The sequence below is a fragment of the Grus americana genome, chromosome Z (assembly GCF_028858705.1).
Source record: "Grus americana isolate bGruAme1 chromosome Z, bGruAme1.mat, whole genome shotgun sequence".
Classification (NCBI taxonomy): Eukaryota; Metazoa; Chordata; class Aves; order Gruiformes; family Gruidae; genus Grus; species Grus americana.
The window spans coordinates 13,543,688-13,559,107 of record NC_072891.1 but is presented as its reverse complement, the minus strand read 5'-3'; the positions used below and the strand labels follow the sequence as shown (position 1 = coordinate 13,559,107).

General features: G+C 43.4%; 1 protein-coding gene across 3 annotated transcripts in view; it reads right to left on the bottom strand.

The window, feature by feature from the left end:
• The window catches only part of RAI14 (retinoic acid induced 14), a 92,579-nt gene extending 78,024 nt beyond the window's left edge, over positions 1-14,555 (bottom strand). For 2 of the 3 annotated variants that reach the window (XM_054809435.1, XM_054809433.1), the window contains exons 1-2: positions 14,412-14,555; positions 4,321-4,412 (exon numbers count right to left, since the gene is read on the bottom strand). Coding sequence is in view for 2 of the 3 variants with exons in the window: in XM_054809433.1 (XP_054665408.1) it covers positions 4,321-4,356 (36 nt within the window). In the remaining variant the exon portion in view is untranslated. The remainder of the gene's footprint in view (positions 1-4,320; positions 4,413-14,411) is intronic. The other variant, XM_054809434.1, reaches the window with a different exon arrangement.
• Positions 14,556-15,420: the final 865 nt, after the last annotated feature.

The window sequence follows — 15,420 nt, the reverse complement described above, 5'->3', positions numbered from 1 at the left end:
AGAAATTCTTCACTGTGAGAATGGTGAGGTACTGGAACAGGTTGCCCAGAGAGGTTGTGGATGCCCCATCCCTGGAAGTGTTTAAGACCAGGTTGGATGGGGCTTTGGGCAATGTGGTCTAGTGGAGGGTGTCCCTGCCCACAGCAGGGGGGTTGGAACTAGATGATCTTTAAGGTCCCTTCCAACCCAAACCATTCTATGATTCTATGAAACCTACCTAAAAAGATCACCTGCGTTCCTACAACATCTTAGTATCAAGGAGCTAGTTATTTAAATGTGTGCAGGTGCCTAAAAATGTTGATGAGCATCTTGTCATATTTAAGAAGCAGACAAAACATGTTTAGACAGGCTTAATATCTTTGCATATTTGAAAATCCACTCAGCCCTCATCTGACTGTTTAAGATTCTAGATGCTTTTGAAGTCAGGCCACAAACTGGCTAGTTACTACAGAAAACACTCCAATCTCAAATATTAATAAGAGGCCTAATAAGAAATCAGTAGCACTGGTTTTGTTTCAATTTGATTATTTGAAACTCTGCTTTTCCAGGCAGAAACAGCAAAGCATTTCTGTCTTACTGGGTAGAGATGTTCATTCTCTCGTTTGAATAAACAAATTCAACCTCTGAAGTGTTATGACAGTTCCTGATATTACCACACCAACTTTTTCAAGTATTACATGTAATAGTTTCTTGCAACAATTAAAATGGTCGTCTTTGTCAGCTTTTATGTGTTACTAATCGTAGTTTTTGAGTTTGATAATGAGGAGCAAGAGGCGAGGAAAAAGTAAAGAAAATACAGCTTCTTAGGCAGAAGAGACTAGTTGCTTTGTCAAGATCTAAGTGCAATTTCTGTTTTTTTGTCTACAGACTCTTGAAGCACATCCACTACTTAGCTTCCAGTCTCAGCATTTGGTCCCACCTAGGCGTCCTGTTCACAGATTTCTAGAGTACAAGCATCCTCCTGTAACTACACATCATGCTTTGACAATACTCATTTGTGACAGCATGATAAATCTCATTCTTCCACTCCAAATACACATGTTCACATGGCAACAGTCAGCCCCAGGAAGGATTTCACAGTGATTAAGTGTGTCAAGGAAAAAAGATTCTCCAATTAATGAAGCTGCCTGCGCACACAGAGAGTGAATCAGGTAAGGTACAAGGGAGCCGAGCAGCAAAAGCACGAAGTGAGGAGTCACTCTCCCATCTAAAGAGAGTCATGCTCCCATCTATCAGCTGTGAACTGTATCAATTCTGCTAAATATCAGAATTAGCAGCCTTATTTACTTGTGCGTTCCTGCAACTCCTTTGCTGGCATGCCCACCCCTGCGCTTTTTAGGCCAATAATCTCAGGGTGTGATTTGACAATGCAGCTAAGCCAAGCAACAGCTGCAGAAAGGGATGTCCTGCTGCCCCTCCTAGTTCCACCATTCCTCTCAGGGCTGACCCTACAGTGAGGCAGAGCCGGGAGTTAACCAGCTAAAACTCACCCAACAAAGCAACTTTCCATCACTTTATGTCCCTGAACTGGCTCACTACTGAGTCAGATACCCTCAAAACCAAAAGGGCAGAGATGAAGGAAGAGGGAGCGAGGACATCTCTTTTGCAAGCTTCAAGACTGGTGTAGCTACAATACCAAAGCAAAGCCCTGCAGCAGGGACACAGAGACATATGCATGAATATCAGCAGTTATGCCCACTTTCAATTCAGCCAGTCCAGAACAGCCTAGAGAGCCTTAATACATCAGTGAAGTTTTCCACATGGTCTTTGTTCCAGCATACAGTTTTATGTTACCAGCCTTACTGCTGAGAAGTGTTTGTGTAATTCCTGTCTCTCACACACACCTTGAAGACCTATTCCTACTCCTGCCCCTCTTCCTATTTTTTTTTATGCTAACAGTGAGGCTAAAGAGAAAGGTACTTTTCCTTCCCCCAAGACACCTTCAGTTCTACAAAATAAGACATTAAAGAGTTCAGAAAGAAACACAAGGGAGGTAGGATGAGAAAAAAAAAAGAGTCCCTACATCCCTGCTGACTTTGCCCTTATCTCCAATCCAAAAGCAGTTACCACATCTTAGAAATTGAGATACAAATAAGACTAATTCCAATTAAAACCACCTCCTCTTCCTCCGCCCCACAAATTATAGCTAAGGGCAGCTTCTGGAAACTAAAGAGAAGGATAATTTTCCTTGCTTATCTTGCACAAAATATAGAACAGCTCCTGTTGGCCGTTTTGAATTATGCCCTTAAGGTTTGGCTTCAAAACAGAGGAAACCAGACTGTCACGGATTTAGACTGCTGTGCTCTTAGAGCTACATATCTAAACTTTAGGTATCTGAAAAATCCTTTGTGGTCAACTTTGTCTCCAGCTAGTAGACAGCAGTAGTATTAAAACAATGATTCTTTTCAGACTCCACTTGGTTTTGGGGAGAGGCATGAATGAGTTATCAAGGACAGGTTAAGTAAGGAATAAGTGAACCAGTGCAATTTATAGCAGCGGGTGGACTAGCTACAGCAAGACCTAGTTGCATCACGCATGTCACTTAGCCTTTGCTCTAGAGCAGCAGCCCAGTCAACTAGCATAAAAGTGTGAATGAAGTCATCTTAACACACAGGCACACCTAACTTCCATAACACCAGCTGTGTTCACATATTAGCCAAGGGACTGTTCTCATTACTCAAGCAGATGCCTGTAGGAAGTTTTACTGGTGTAGGTGAACTCAAAATAACAATTGCTGCTACTTGTTGCAACAGGAGCAACAATGTCTGATCACAAAATTCTAGCTGTTGCAAACTGAATAGCGTATTCAGTTAGATGAGACACAGAGACTTGTGACATTTATTTTTATTTGTTGTGAAGTGGCATAAGACACTGCACTGCTGGCTGATTCAGTCTGGTGTCTAGCAAAAGCCAAACACTGCTTAAGTAGTTGTAAGTGTTTCCCTCTGCTCCCAAAGGTTGGTTGACATATTTAGCTCATTTATAGGGGTCGTCTTTTTAGAAAGAGCTCTTGCTAAACTGAAGGAATAGAGCACCCATCAGCGCTGCTGCTAGGAAGCCAACACAGCACCTACACCAAATGCTAACCTGTAGCTCAAGAGATTTTCTAACTAGTAACCAGCACATCTGCAGATTACACCACAGAAGCATCTCTACCTTCTTCACAGCTACTGAAGTGCGTTACAAGCCGGCTAAAGACACCACTCTAATACTTTGCCATGAAACCATCTTTGCATCAAAGCACAGCCTGTACTAGGCCAGAGTGCAGTCTCTAATTTTATTCCTGAACATCAAAACTTCTTTTTCAACTCCATTTTCAAATCTAAAGCATCTCCACCAAATACGGCTGCTCTAGGATCTTGTGCAAATCTGGCCATGACAAACAACACACCATTTCTTTCAAAGCAGCACACAAATTTAGGATGAAGGATGGAACATTATATTCTTCACAGATCACGGAGATTTGTTACAAATTTCATACAAAATCTGGAAAGTCAATTAAACACAAACTCACCTATTTCACTGACTGCTCACTGCACTATCAAATAAGCATTAATATTAGTGCATGACAAAAAGCTGGAATGAGTAGCAGTAGGAAGAGACAGACAAGAACAGGACTGGACTGTAGCAATTCCACTGCCCCATGGGAAGTATGCTTACTATACAAGTTGAAGCTTGGGGTTTCCACTGATACTACTACTAGCACGAGGCAATATATGATATGCAGCCTAATACCTCTCTAAACACAGTTCTGAAGAGTCTCCTGTAGGACCCTCAAATTTATGTCTGTCATCCTCACTGCTCAAGCCTCATATCCACCTCTGCTATTGCACTAGAACAGATAAGCCACAGCTGCCCTAATTGCACAGCTGGTTCCTGTATTCTTGCTGACAAAGAAACCCTGCCACAGAGTGAGGAGACATTTCGTTAAGTGCTCAAACACCACACTGATAAGAACGGTATTATGCTTAGACAGAAATATGATTGGGTAATAAAGTCCTTACAAGGCTTAATCCTATAGCTGGAACAAAGTTTCAATCTGGGCACCCAGCACAATCTAAGAGAAGTTCTGCAGACCTCACACATATGAGCAGGATTCAGTTATGGGGAGCAAGGTAGTGAAATCCTATTAGTTTGCATAACAGAGAATTGCACTCCGAATAGAAACAGCCTACTCTATACTGTACTCAGCTGTTGCCTTTGTGCTTGCAAAAACGTTTTCTTCTCTGTAATTCATTAACCTACAACCTTATCAAGGTGGGAGTGAAGAACTTGTTTCCAGCATGGAAACCAGCAGTCAAATGGAGTAGAAATACTTACGTCACTCTTCCTGAACTTTGCTTTTAAGCTCTTCATGCTGATCACATTCAACCTTCCAAACCTTTGAGGAGCTTTTTATCCTTCTTCAATATCTAAACAAAAAAGAAAGAAAAAAAAAAGATTCCAACTTGATACCATTCAGTTCACAGGCAGCCAAGTCTGAATTAAATTTGCATACCTATATCACTCTGAGGATTTAGCCCTCAAGCTCTAAAAAAAGATTAACAGCCAGCTAAGGGAAACTTTCTGTTTCTCCAAACTTAAAAGCAAGCCTAAGTCTGACCACAGAGGAATAGAGCAAATCTGTACCAAAACCTCAAGTGTGTATCATGTTATACTAGCTACCTCTTGACATAATTAGATCACTGACACATTCATATATGTAGCAGCTTTCTCTGCCCATTGCCTATTTCAACATTATCATGAGGGCAGCCATTTCTAAAGTGGGAAAAGCAGGAATAAATATGCAGAGTCATTCATTAAAACCGTGGGCCTGCACTGGGTAGCAGAAGTACCACCACTATTGTATGTAGAAGCCTAACCACTAACCAAATGCAAAGCTATACGCGTGACACATACTAGGAGAGCTCAACCCAACATAGCAGATAGAACCATCTGAGCAAGAGCAGAGGTTATCACTAAAAGAATTGTTTTATACTCTTCCGCATAAGAAACTTTATGTGTATTCTTGGAGTCATAGCTGCTTAATTTGGCAGTGCACTATCACAGTCATGTTCCCCCTTCCTCCCTTTCAAGTGAAGAGCAGCAGCAGTTGCACAAACATATAAAAGTAACGTTACAGACAAGCTGCAAGCTCTCACAGGGCAACAGCGAGCCAGTGCCAAGAGCAAAGTTTTCTACAGAAAGCTTCAATATACCACATATTACCAATCCAAGATAAATGTGATGGCAAACAGCACGTTAGAGTAGCATGGCAATGTGCTTTTTCCTAGAGCACAGCAGAAAAAACTTAAGAGCAACATACACCTGGACTAGGCAAAACCACCTATGCAAAAATGTTCAAATTTCTAGTTTTACAGCATGCTCACTGGAATAGCCAGTCACTCTTATCTACAAGTTTTAGCTGCTATACAAATTCTTTCTGAAGGAACAGTTTAAAGTAAAGGATGTTCAGCTGTATAAACTTCCTCCCACCACCCTAGAAAAAAAAAGAGGAGAAAAAATATTATGAGTCTAGCCAGATAAATAACTGAAATGAGTACCAGAGCATAAATTCAAATAGGTCATGCAGGGTCACTAATGTTTCACATCACTCTTCAGAAACAGTAGATTACAGTTTGATAAGTGTGATTCAATTGTTTCATAAAAGAAAGTCTCATTATTATGAAACAAGTTGCTATGTTCTACATGATCACTCTACTACGAGTTTTAAAATGCAAGTACACAGTATACCGCTGGTAGAATATATATGAATACTTCCACAAAAGTACCATTCAGGAATAGCAATTAGTGCTAAGTAAACACGTCAGTTACATGTTCAACCCCATATTTATCTGACAGCCATTTAAGACAAACACAAATACATTTCTTCAAAAAAAACCCCAAACAAACAAAAAAATCCCACACACTACATACACACTAATACATTTCCCACAGAACACACACCTCCAGTATGTAATCTGTATGGGGTAATTTTGTAGGCTGTTAAAATATCATTAAGTCTAATTAAATTACTCTAAGTCTAATTAAACAGTAATTCTGAAGTCATATCAGATTCCTGACTGCTTTCAGGTATACGAACGAGGGGTTTCTTTCGAAGTTCTTGCTTTTCATCTCAAGGAGAATGGGCTTGTGGTATTTTGTTTAATTCTTCGGCACACAAAAGGAAAAGAAAAAAAAATTGCAGAAGTTTTTCACTCCCTGGCTTAAGTGACAATTTCTTAGCTTTTTCCTGGGCTGAATGGAGTATTTGTAAAATAGTAACAAAAAAAAATTTAAAATAAAAGGGGGCAAGTTTTGAACAATCCCAAAGAAGGAATTATTTTAGGTTGCTCCGACAGAAGCACACCACTTTATTTCTACTACACCTACTCAAAGTTTGGAGAAAGTGTTTAAATTGCACAACAGCTGTCATAACCTGCACTGGAAAGGAGCCTAAATCTCAGCAAGAGCCCAATAATCTCCTAAATCATTCTCTAGCAACAACAAGGATGATGAGCATTGCAAAGACCAGAAATGCCAGGGTACAGACAAGACAAATGCCATTACACTTATCTGGCCTACTTTACATACCATGCCACAAAGAGGGGGGGAAAGAAAAAAAAAGAGGAAAAACCCCCAAACTGTTTTTAAAACTTTTGGGAAAAATAAAACCACAATTTAAAGGAACTTTAAAAGCTGAGAAACATCATACAATATCCCACAAAATCCAAAATTTAACATGACTTTTTGTTTTAAAACTTAAACATATTTGACTAAAAAAAGTAAACAGTTTAATCAGACCAGTTAATAAAATACAAAGAAATCCTGTGCATAGGGAATTGAAAACGAGAAATCTTTCCTCACATACAGATTGCCAAAGAATTGTCTGCTATAGGCTGTCTTTCCCCTTCCCACCCCTTCAGCATTTTTGGCTCCCATGAATGAAAGATTTGTTATAGCTCCCACGGAAGATAACTACTCCACTACAGGGCTATGGGGGACATGACAACTCCTTGTAGGTATATGCACAGAACAGCTGCAAAGCTGGAGTCTCTCCTATGAGGAACCTGTAATAGAGTCTAATTAACAAGCTTTGCAAGCACTTCTAATATGCTACTTCTGCCCCTTTTGAGGAAGGAAGAAGGGAGGTGAGGTGCATTTCTATTAGAAGCCAACTTATTTTTCCCACAGGATATTTCACCTCTTGCGTAAGTGCATTTTATACATTGAATATGAAACTCAAGTCCTCAGCATAATTAAAAGAGCATGCACAAGCACACAAAAACAGCATTCCCAAGTTTAATGTGTGTCAGATCCGTATTTTTTCCATAAGAGATAAACACAAACATTAAGATTACAGCTTGTGCATCATAGTGCCCATAATCCTTCAGCTGAGAGATAAAAACCCATGAATCAGTGAGGGCTGCCTTTTCTTGGCACTATTTAAAGGAGGAAGTCACCTCTCAAAGGGTGTAATTATTGGAATTGATGCAAAAAAGAGGTCAACATCCTGATTCAGCAGAGCTTTATGACAACTGTTCATTTGCCAGAGGGGGGATAAAGGAAGCACCATTAATACACTCCTGTTTTACAAGATAGAAAATGACTACTAGAAATTCACTAGGGAGCATCAAGACACTTCAAAGCAGTATTTTTACAATGAATCACAGGTATTAACAAGAAGCAATCTCTACTAATAGTGGCATTTCTCTGCTTTCAGAACAAATGTGATAATAAATACTGAGCGTTGTCATTTTGTAGCTGCATCAAGTTAGTAGTAGAGAAGCGCTTAACTCCAGGATTCTCAACAGCTAATGCTGATCACAGGCTTTTAACCATTAGTTCCCAAATTAAATATCTAGTCCTCTATCTCATCTTCCTTCAGCTTAATGTTAAGAATAGCTTTCAGGAATACAAGTCACAGAAAACATCTGTAGGTTAGTGGTAAACCTATCTAGTTAAAACAAGAGACATTGAAGTGGTGGTAATCTTTGGTGTCGATAATTTCATTGAAACAGTTTTAATACACAATACAATCTTTAGGTTTAAGCATAGGAAACAGATTAGGATAATCTTCCCCACTGATTTACAGTGAGATCCATGCAAACCACAGTAAATAACTATACTGACATATTTCTTCCTTTCATTAAATTGCATTAAAATCAGAGCAAGGCCTTTCAAACAATGTTACAATTAACTCCTTCCTTGAACAGCCAAAGATCCAGTGATGCAATAGTAAAACAGTCTTAGTTTTACTAAGTAAAACTACATTTACAGTAAAACCATACACGATGCACACTGTTCATGCCAATGACAGTTACCCTTTACTGACAAGTGCTGAATTCAATTAATTTAGGCGTCAAAAGTCTTGCACCTCTTTCAGAACACCCTGAGAAGCTTCCATCTCAGACACTGCTCTTCTGCAGCAAAGCACATTTCATATTGTCAACTAATTTCCCTTTCCCCTCCCAAAAATACTTCAATTTTTTTTTTTTTTAACTTTGTGAGGTTACAGAAAAGAACTAGAAACTCCATGCAAGATCTGGCAACATAGGAAAAAAAAAGGGGGGGAGGGGAGGGGGTCTGGAAGGATACCATTGCCACCATAAACTTCCATCTCCTTTGTGTAAATATGCCTGTGCTCATAGGAGAAAATAAGAGGTCCCAGAAGTGTCATCTTCCAAAGCACACTACCACCATCCATTCTCTGGATGATCACTTTCTACATCACAATATCTGCTCTGACCCAGAACCACAAGCTGTTGCGGCAGCCAGCACTGCAGAGCAGCCAGAGGCATCCACACTACTAGCATCCCTTCTGCTGCCCACCTTCAGTACCCAACTTCTCAAATGCCTCAGCTCCCCTGACCTACTATCCAATACCAAGAACATGTCCAAACCCAAGCCTCTCCTTAGCACTGCCAAAGCCACAGGACCACCTGGAGGCATTAGCCATTGCCCAGCCTCTTTGGTTCTTTGTACACAAATGCAGCAAACCCACGCTGTCCTAAAAAAATCCACCCAACACTTCATCTGTGACTACCTTCTCATTTCCATCCAGCTGAGCATATTCTTCTATTTCTCAGGCCAAAGCAGAGAAGCATGTATGATGTGACCAAAAGCAATGGGAACATTTCCCCCCTCTTCATCAGCACAGCTCAGTTTTTCCATCTTGAGTAACCCATCCTCCTATCATAGGAAAAGTCAAATAGAACAGAATTTTTTTTTTTTAAACTTAATGTCACCTATAAAGACAAATAATTCTTGGCTTGGTTAATCTACTATTACTTACTAACAAAAACACACTGAAAAATGCACTGAGAAGCCCAAGCACTACACAAGAGTGGGAGTGATTTATATACAGTTAATCCCACTCTAAACAGAATCAGACATCAGAGATAGCAAGGGCCTTGGGTAACTTAGTACAATCCCTCTATCTGTTCACAAATCACTGGCAAGGATGTGCTGAACTGTACAAATTTAAGCATTTGAGCCCAAAAGTTAGAGCTCCACAGATATTGCATCACTAACAAATCTACAGCTATCACTCCTCCCTCCAGAACACTTTGCATCAACTCTTTACTCTTACACTTCTTTTTGATATTCAGAATTTGCAAATGTTAAACTTCATTTTTAATGGATTCAGCTAAAGCAGTACCAGCCTCTGTCAATGTTATACAACTAATACAAACCCAGGCAAGACTGTCAATAGGGAGGATATGTGCAGATTGCTTAACTGTTTTCAAAATCATAGAATGGCCTGGGTTGCAAGGGACCTCAAAGATCATCTAGTTCCAGCTCCCCTTCCATGGGCAGGAACATCCTCCACTAGACCACGTTGCCCAAAGCCCCATCCAACCTGGTCTTAAACACCTCCAGGGATGGGTTCTAGAGATCTAGGAGAAAGCTTGCATCAATAAGGCCTTAGACACAGTGAAATACAGGAGAAGATTAGAGAAAAATAAAAATGTGACATTGCCCTGATTTGTTTACTTGGTGTATTAGACACCACTCCAGACAAAATCCCAGCTCAAGCGAAGTCCAGGCAAATTTGTCAGTCCCTCATTACACAAAACTTCACTCTGTTCTTACTCCAGTTCTTTTGTCTGGAAGTGTCTGTCAACACACATCCAGCTGAAGAGCACAGTGAAAGAGACAAGACTTGCTGCATCAACCGGGACATACCACTGTCTTTCTCTGCTTTCAATTTCCCTGTCTCTAAAACAAAAAGACCCCCCTTTGCGTGCCCCTCAATTTTGAGGCCATGTTTTCTGGTTTGATCATAAATAAGATACATTGCAGTCCTGAAGACTTTTCCATGTTCAACACTTAGTCCAATGGGAATAAATTGAAATTGAAGCATCCAGCTACAACTAGAAATAGAGAAAAATGATGCAGAGTCCCACTTGTGAAATGTCAGTTCTTAAATGAGAAACCCACATGGATAACAACAGCTAATGCTTATTTATACTTACTCCCATCCTAATATTCTGTATCAATCGTTCAACTAGATGCTCTTCAGAATGGGCAAACATGACAATCTCTACAGATGCAATATTAAATCTATGAAGAGACATATCCATGACTTTATGGATGAATATTCTGAAATAGCCTACGGTAGAATGGTTACCTAACTTTCTAGGAGTTAGGAAGACGAGAACATCAATCTAGCCCCACTCCCATAAACTCTGCCCTTATACTTTTGAAAGTCTTGGAAGAGTATGCTACTGAAAACTCCTGTGGTCTAGAAATACCTTCAGAGACTGTGCTGATAACACAACTGCCCTCTTTAGCTTTCAAGTTCCTGTGTAGGGAAAATATTTTAGCTGATTAAAATGCAGTACCTTTTTAAACATTACCCAAAAATGGAAAGAGAGTTGGGTGTGCTTCCGCCCCTCAAAAAAAGTACTAGGAAATCAGATATTTTCTATCCAAGGAGACTATAAATGCTACTAATGAACAGAATATCAGCAAGATCAACACCTACATCTTAGTGATAATCAAGTGATTTTTATCTATTTTATTCAGGTTGTTGAAACTTACATTCAACAAGCTGCAGCATTAGGTGCCATGCAAATACTAGAGAAGACAATCTAGACTTTAAGATACTTCTCCCAGCCTTCAGAGACCTATGAATCTCTAGATCTCCCCTAGAATTATCATGCTGGTGTCTCAGGCAAGTCCTTGTAAACAAGGTCCTCAGAAAACACTCAAACATCAAAGTCCCCAGAGACATTTCAGGGTATCCCAGTGCCTTTGCGAATCCAGACATGTGCAATAACCAACAGTAGCTCCCTGACTCTCAGCAGTTACGAGGAAAGAAGTGGAACATCCTCAGCTACTGAGGTTACAGTCATAGACAGACCAGAGTACAAATTCTTCTTCTACTGTAATGCCTGAACAAACTTGGCTCTCCACTTTACCCATTCCCCCTATAGATTCAGGTGAAAAAAAAAACAGGCATCTTGTTTTACAGTATTTTGAATACCAGCAATGGCTTCCAGACACAAAACCAAAAGGAGACTATGGCAGCTTTAGAAACTATACTTAAGCTATTACAGCCTTCATGTAAAATGCAAGACCTGCCTGCAGAGGCAGGACGTGAGTCAAGATCTAACACTCCCCAGGCAAATGCACTAACCATTAGGCCGGAGACTCTCTCCTCCAGAGGTGGTCTCAAGTTCAGCACCTGAGTGATGATTACCACCATCACCCCCAGGCATTACTAGCCATCCCATTCTGGATCTCAACACAAGGGAAGGATGCTTTCTTTCACTGCTGTGTACTTCCACTCCAGCAGTCTTTGGCAAGTAGCTATTCCTAAGTGCCAGTGAAGAACTTCAATTACTTCCACATTTCACCAGACTCACATTTGTTTCTGGCAGTTCGACAGTGATAAGCTCTGCTCTAAGGTATTACCTGTATCATAGCTATTTGCACTACTTCCTTTATACTCTAAAAGTGCATTATTAGATGACCCTCAAAATGTAAGAAGCAGCAAGGACTGACAACTCTGAAAACAAGCCCCAAGCCACCTCAAATGCAGAGCTATCACCTGTGTGCATTCACAGGCACCTAGACAGCAACTCCAAGGAATGCAGGCAAGAGAACAGGCTTCTCAAACATGCAGGAGAGCCAGTTACTCGAATCTATAACCCCCAAAGATGTTACAGATTACTATACTCCCACCTTGGGATTTTCAGTACTCTACTATCTCTGCCGCTAAGCAAGGCACTAAAGCTTTGAATTGATTTGTTCTAGTTTTGCTTTTTTTTTCTCTGTAGTTATTTCAAGCATTATCCTTGTGCAAAAAGAACTAGCCCACAATCAACTCTTAAAAGGAATGTGATTAGGGTATTGTTGCAGTAGGATTTAGAAGTTGCCAACATCTCACGCAAGAACTTAGCTTTCATGTTTTTCCAGGCACTGCTTCTCCCTCAAAAGAGGCACAAACTCCTTATGAGAAAAGTGGGAGAAGAAAGTAATATAGTGGGAAACATACAAAAAACCCCAAACCCACCATAAAGAGATGAGGCAAGTGAGTGAACTGTCTTGTGAAATGCTTACATTGCTTCATGAGACCAGCAGCCTCCCACCTAGTCTCCTCCACTTGAAATTATCCATCTCTTGGATCAGGGAAGGAGAGGGGAGGAGGTAGCATTTTATTGCTTTGCTAGCAGATGCACTCTTGGAAGAGGGAAGAGAATAGCACAGGGCCAATATTTTTGGAGACTGGAAGGATGGACATCTGCTACTGCATAGTGACTTATTGGCACTGAGCTTGGCTTCAACTCAAGAGAATGCTGAGCTCATATCAAGCCTTGTTCTACTCAAATGCTCTTTCACTCTGGTTCATATGGCTGTTATGCAATTCTTCTATTAGTAAATAGAATCTCATTGACAGCTTTCCATGAGTAGCCCCAGACAAGAGCCAAGCAGGTCACTGACAGATACTTACTAAATTCATTTACTCCTAGTTAATCTAGGACATCAGAGGGCCTTTCTAAGATGATGTATGCGTAGTTTTTGGCATTTGATTTTTCTTTTTTAATAACACACACAAATCTGCAACCCGCTGGGATAACTAAAAAAAAAAAAAAAAAAAGAGACTACAGCTTCTACTAAAGCAGCACTCAATTCACTAGACTGCAAACGTTTTATATCACTTCTGCAATAAGCATGCTCACACTCAGTACAGGAACAAATGGGAGAATTTGTTAAGATCCTGCAATGCTGATAAAGCAGGATTTAACTAATCTTTTCACAGGGAGAAACTTAAGAATGTCACAAGTGGCAAAGGCAGACTGCAGAAGGCTCGTACTGCCAAACGCTGTGCAAGAGAAAGCAATTATTTCGCGTGCCCTGTCAGAAGTTAGAAGCACAGGTTCCTGGTTAAACTTGATGCGATTCCTAAAGCAGGCTTTTTTTTTTTTTCCCCTGTTTCTTTTTCTGTTTAGCAGCTACAGAAAATCTTGATCTTTTAAGCCCCCGCTGCCAGACAAAGCGTATCCCCCACGCGTGCCCGCGGGGCAGCAAATGCGGCTGGCAGCGGTGCGGGGGCACCCGGCGGAGCCCGGCACAACCGCCGCCCCCCGAGGAGCCCGGTAGCCAGCCCTCCCTTCCCCGAGCTCCCACTAAAACCCCGGAGAGAAACCGCCCCACACGAGCACCGAGACAACGCCGGCCCCGGGGCCACTTTTTTTACCGCAGAGAGGCAATCTGAGGGTCCCCTTCCCCCCGGGGGTGGTTTAACGCCTGTCAGGGCCCCCCGGGAGAGGGGGTGCGGAGGCGGCACTGCCGCCCCCGGGGCTCAGCCGGACCCGCGCCGTCAGGGATCGCGCGACCCCTTCCCTGAGGCGGCGAGGGCGGCCGCCGCAGCTCCGCTCGGGGCTGAGGGACCCGCGGAAACACACACGCACGCACACACACACACAGACACACGCACACACACACACCCCCGCCGGGCGGGTAGGGGTCCGGGGGGGCTGAACCGGCGCCGGCCTGACCACACCGAGGTGCTACCGCTCACCCCCGCAGGCAGCTGTCACCCCCCGCCACGCACCGAGGGAAGAGGGAAAAAAAAAAAGACAAAACTATCAATAAAGTAAATAAAAATAGACAGTCAAGCGGCAGCGACTCACGGGCTGCGCCGCCCCCGGTTTTCCCCACTCCCCCGCAGAGGGGAAACTGGGCTCTCCAGCAGCGCCGGGGTACAGAAGGGAGAAGTTTCCTCCTGTTGCGCCGCGCAGAGGGCTTCCCCCCTTCAGCCTCCGCCGGGAAAACGCCGGCCGGCAACGGCGGCAGCAGCCCCCCGCGGTCGGCGGCGGGGGCAGGTGGGCGCCGCACACAAAGCCCCTATTCACAACGCCCGCCGCCGTGCCTGCGTGCACGCAACCTCCCCCCGCCGCCTCACGCCGAGCCGCGCTCACCTCATGGAAGAGCCGCGTCCCGCTACGATCGTCTCCGCCGCCGGGAGCCGCGCACCGATCCGCGCCGCTGCTGAAGGGCGGAGCGGCGCCGCCGCGCGCCCCGGGACACTCGGCCGCTCCGCGCGGATAGGGCGAGAGGTGGGGGGGGCGTGACATCACTCCGCGGCCACGTGATGGCGGGGCTGCGGCCCCCCGCGGGGAAGGGGAGGGGGCAAAGCCCCCCCCAGCCCCTCCCCTTCCCCGCGGGGAGCCGGAGCCCCGCGCTCGCGGAGGGAGGGTCACGTGGCCGTTGCGCGGGTTCCCGCCCTGGCGAGCGGGTGTCTGAGGTAGGGTTGGAGCGGGGGGCTGTCACGGGGGTGATGTTGGTGGGGGACGCTTCAAGGAGCCCTTCTGCTGGCCCAGGGCCGGTGTGTGTGGGAAGGGTGTGTGGGGAGGTGGGTGTCAAGTCCCTTCTGCCTCTGGATGCCTTCTGACCACCTCTGCAGAAAGCTGAGGGGTGCAAAAAGTACATCAAGTTCTTCAAGGAGCGTAAGTGCTTCAGCGTGTGAGAGAAGTCCTGCACTTCAGTTCCCTCCCCATGTGTCAAATTCCCCTTTCTCAGACCCCTAGGCAGGAAGGACTGCTTCAGAAGAAAGAGAAGTGGGGTACTTCTTGTTTAATATTCAAATTAATGACTGGTGTAGTGTTTGGTTATGCGGGGATTTAGAGGTTGGAAAATCACAGGTGGGCTGTATAGCTGTGCCAAGGTACTGCTTCGCGGGACGTGCTCTAGAAGTCTCTTTTCTGAGTAGGTCAAAGCCCTCTTCTCAAAGTCGAACCTCCAGAGCACCCTTTCTCAAGTCTTCTGGCAAGCCGATGGCAAACCACCTCAGTATCTCACCAAAAGATCACAGTTGCTTTCACTTGTGCAAGGAACTTTGGACACTTTGTCTATAAATTGTCCTGTTAAGTGAGTTGGTGAGCCTCTGAATACCATTCCACCACGACAGTCCTGACAGAGTTGCATCAT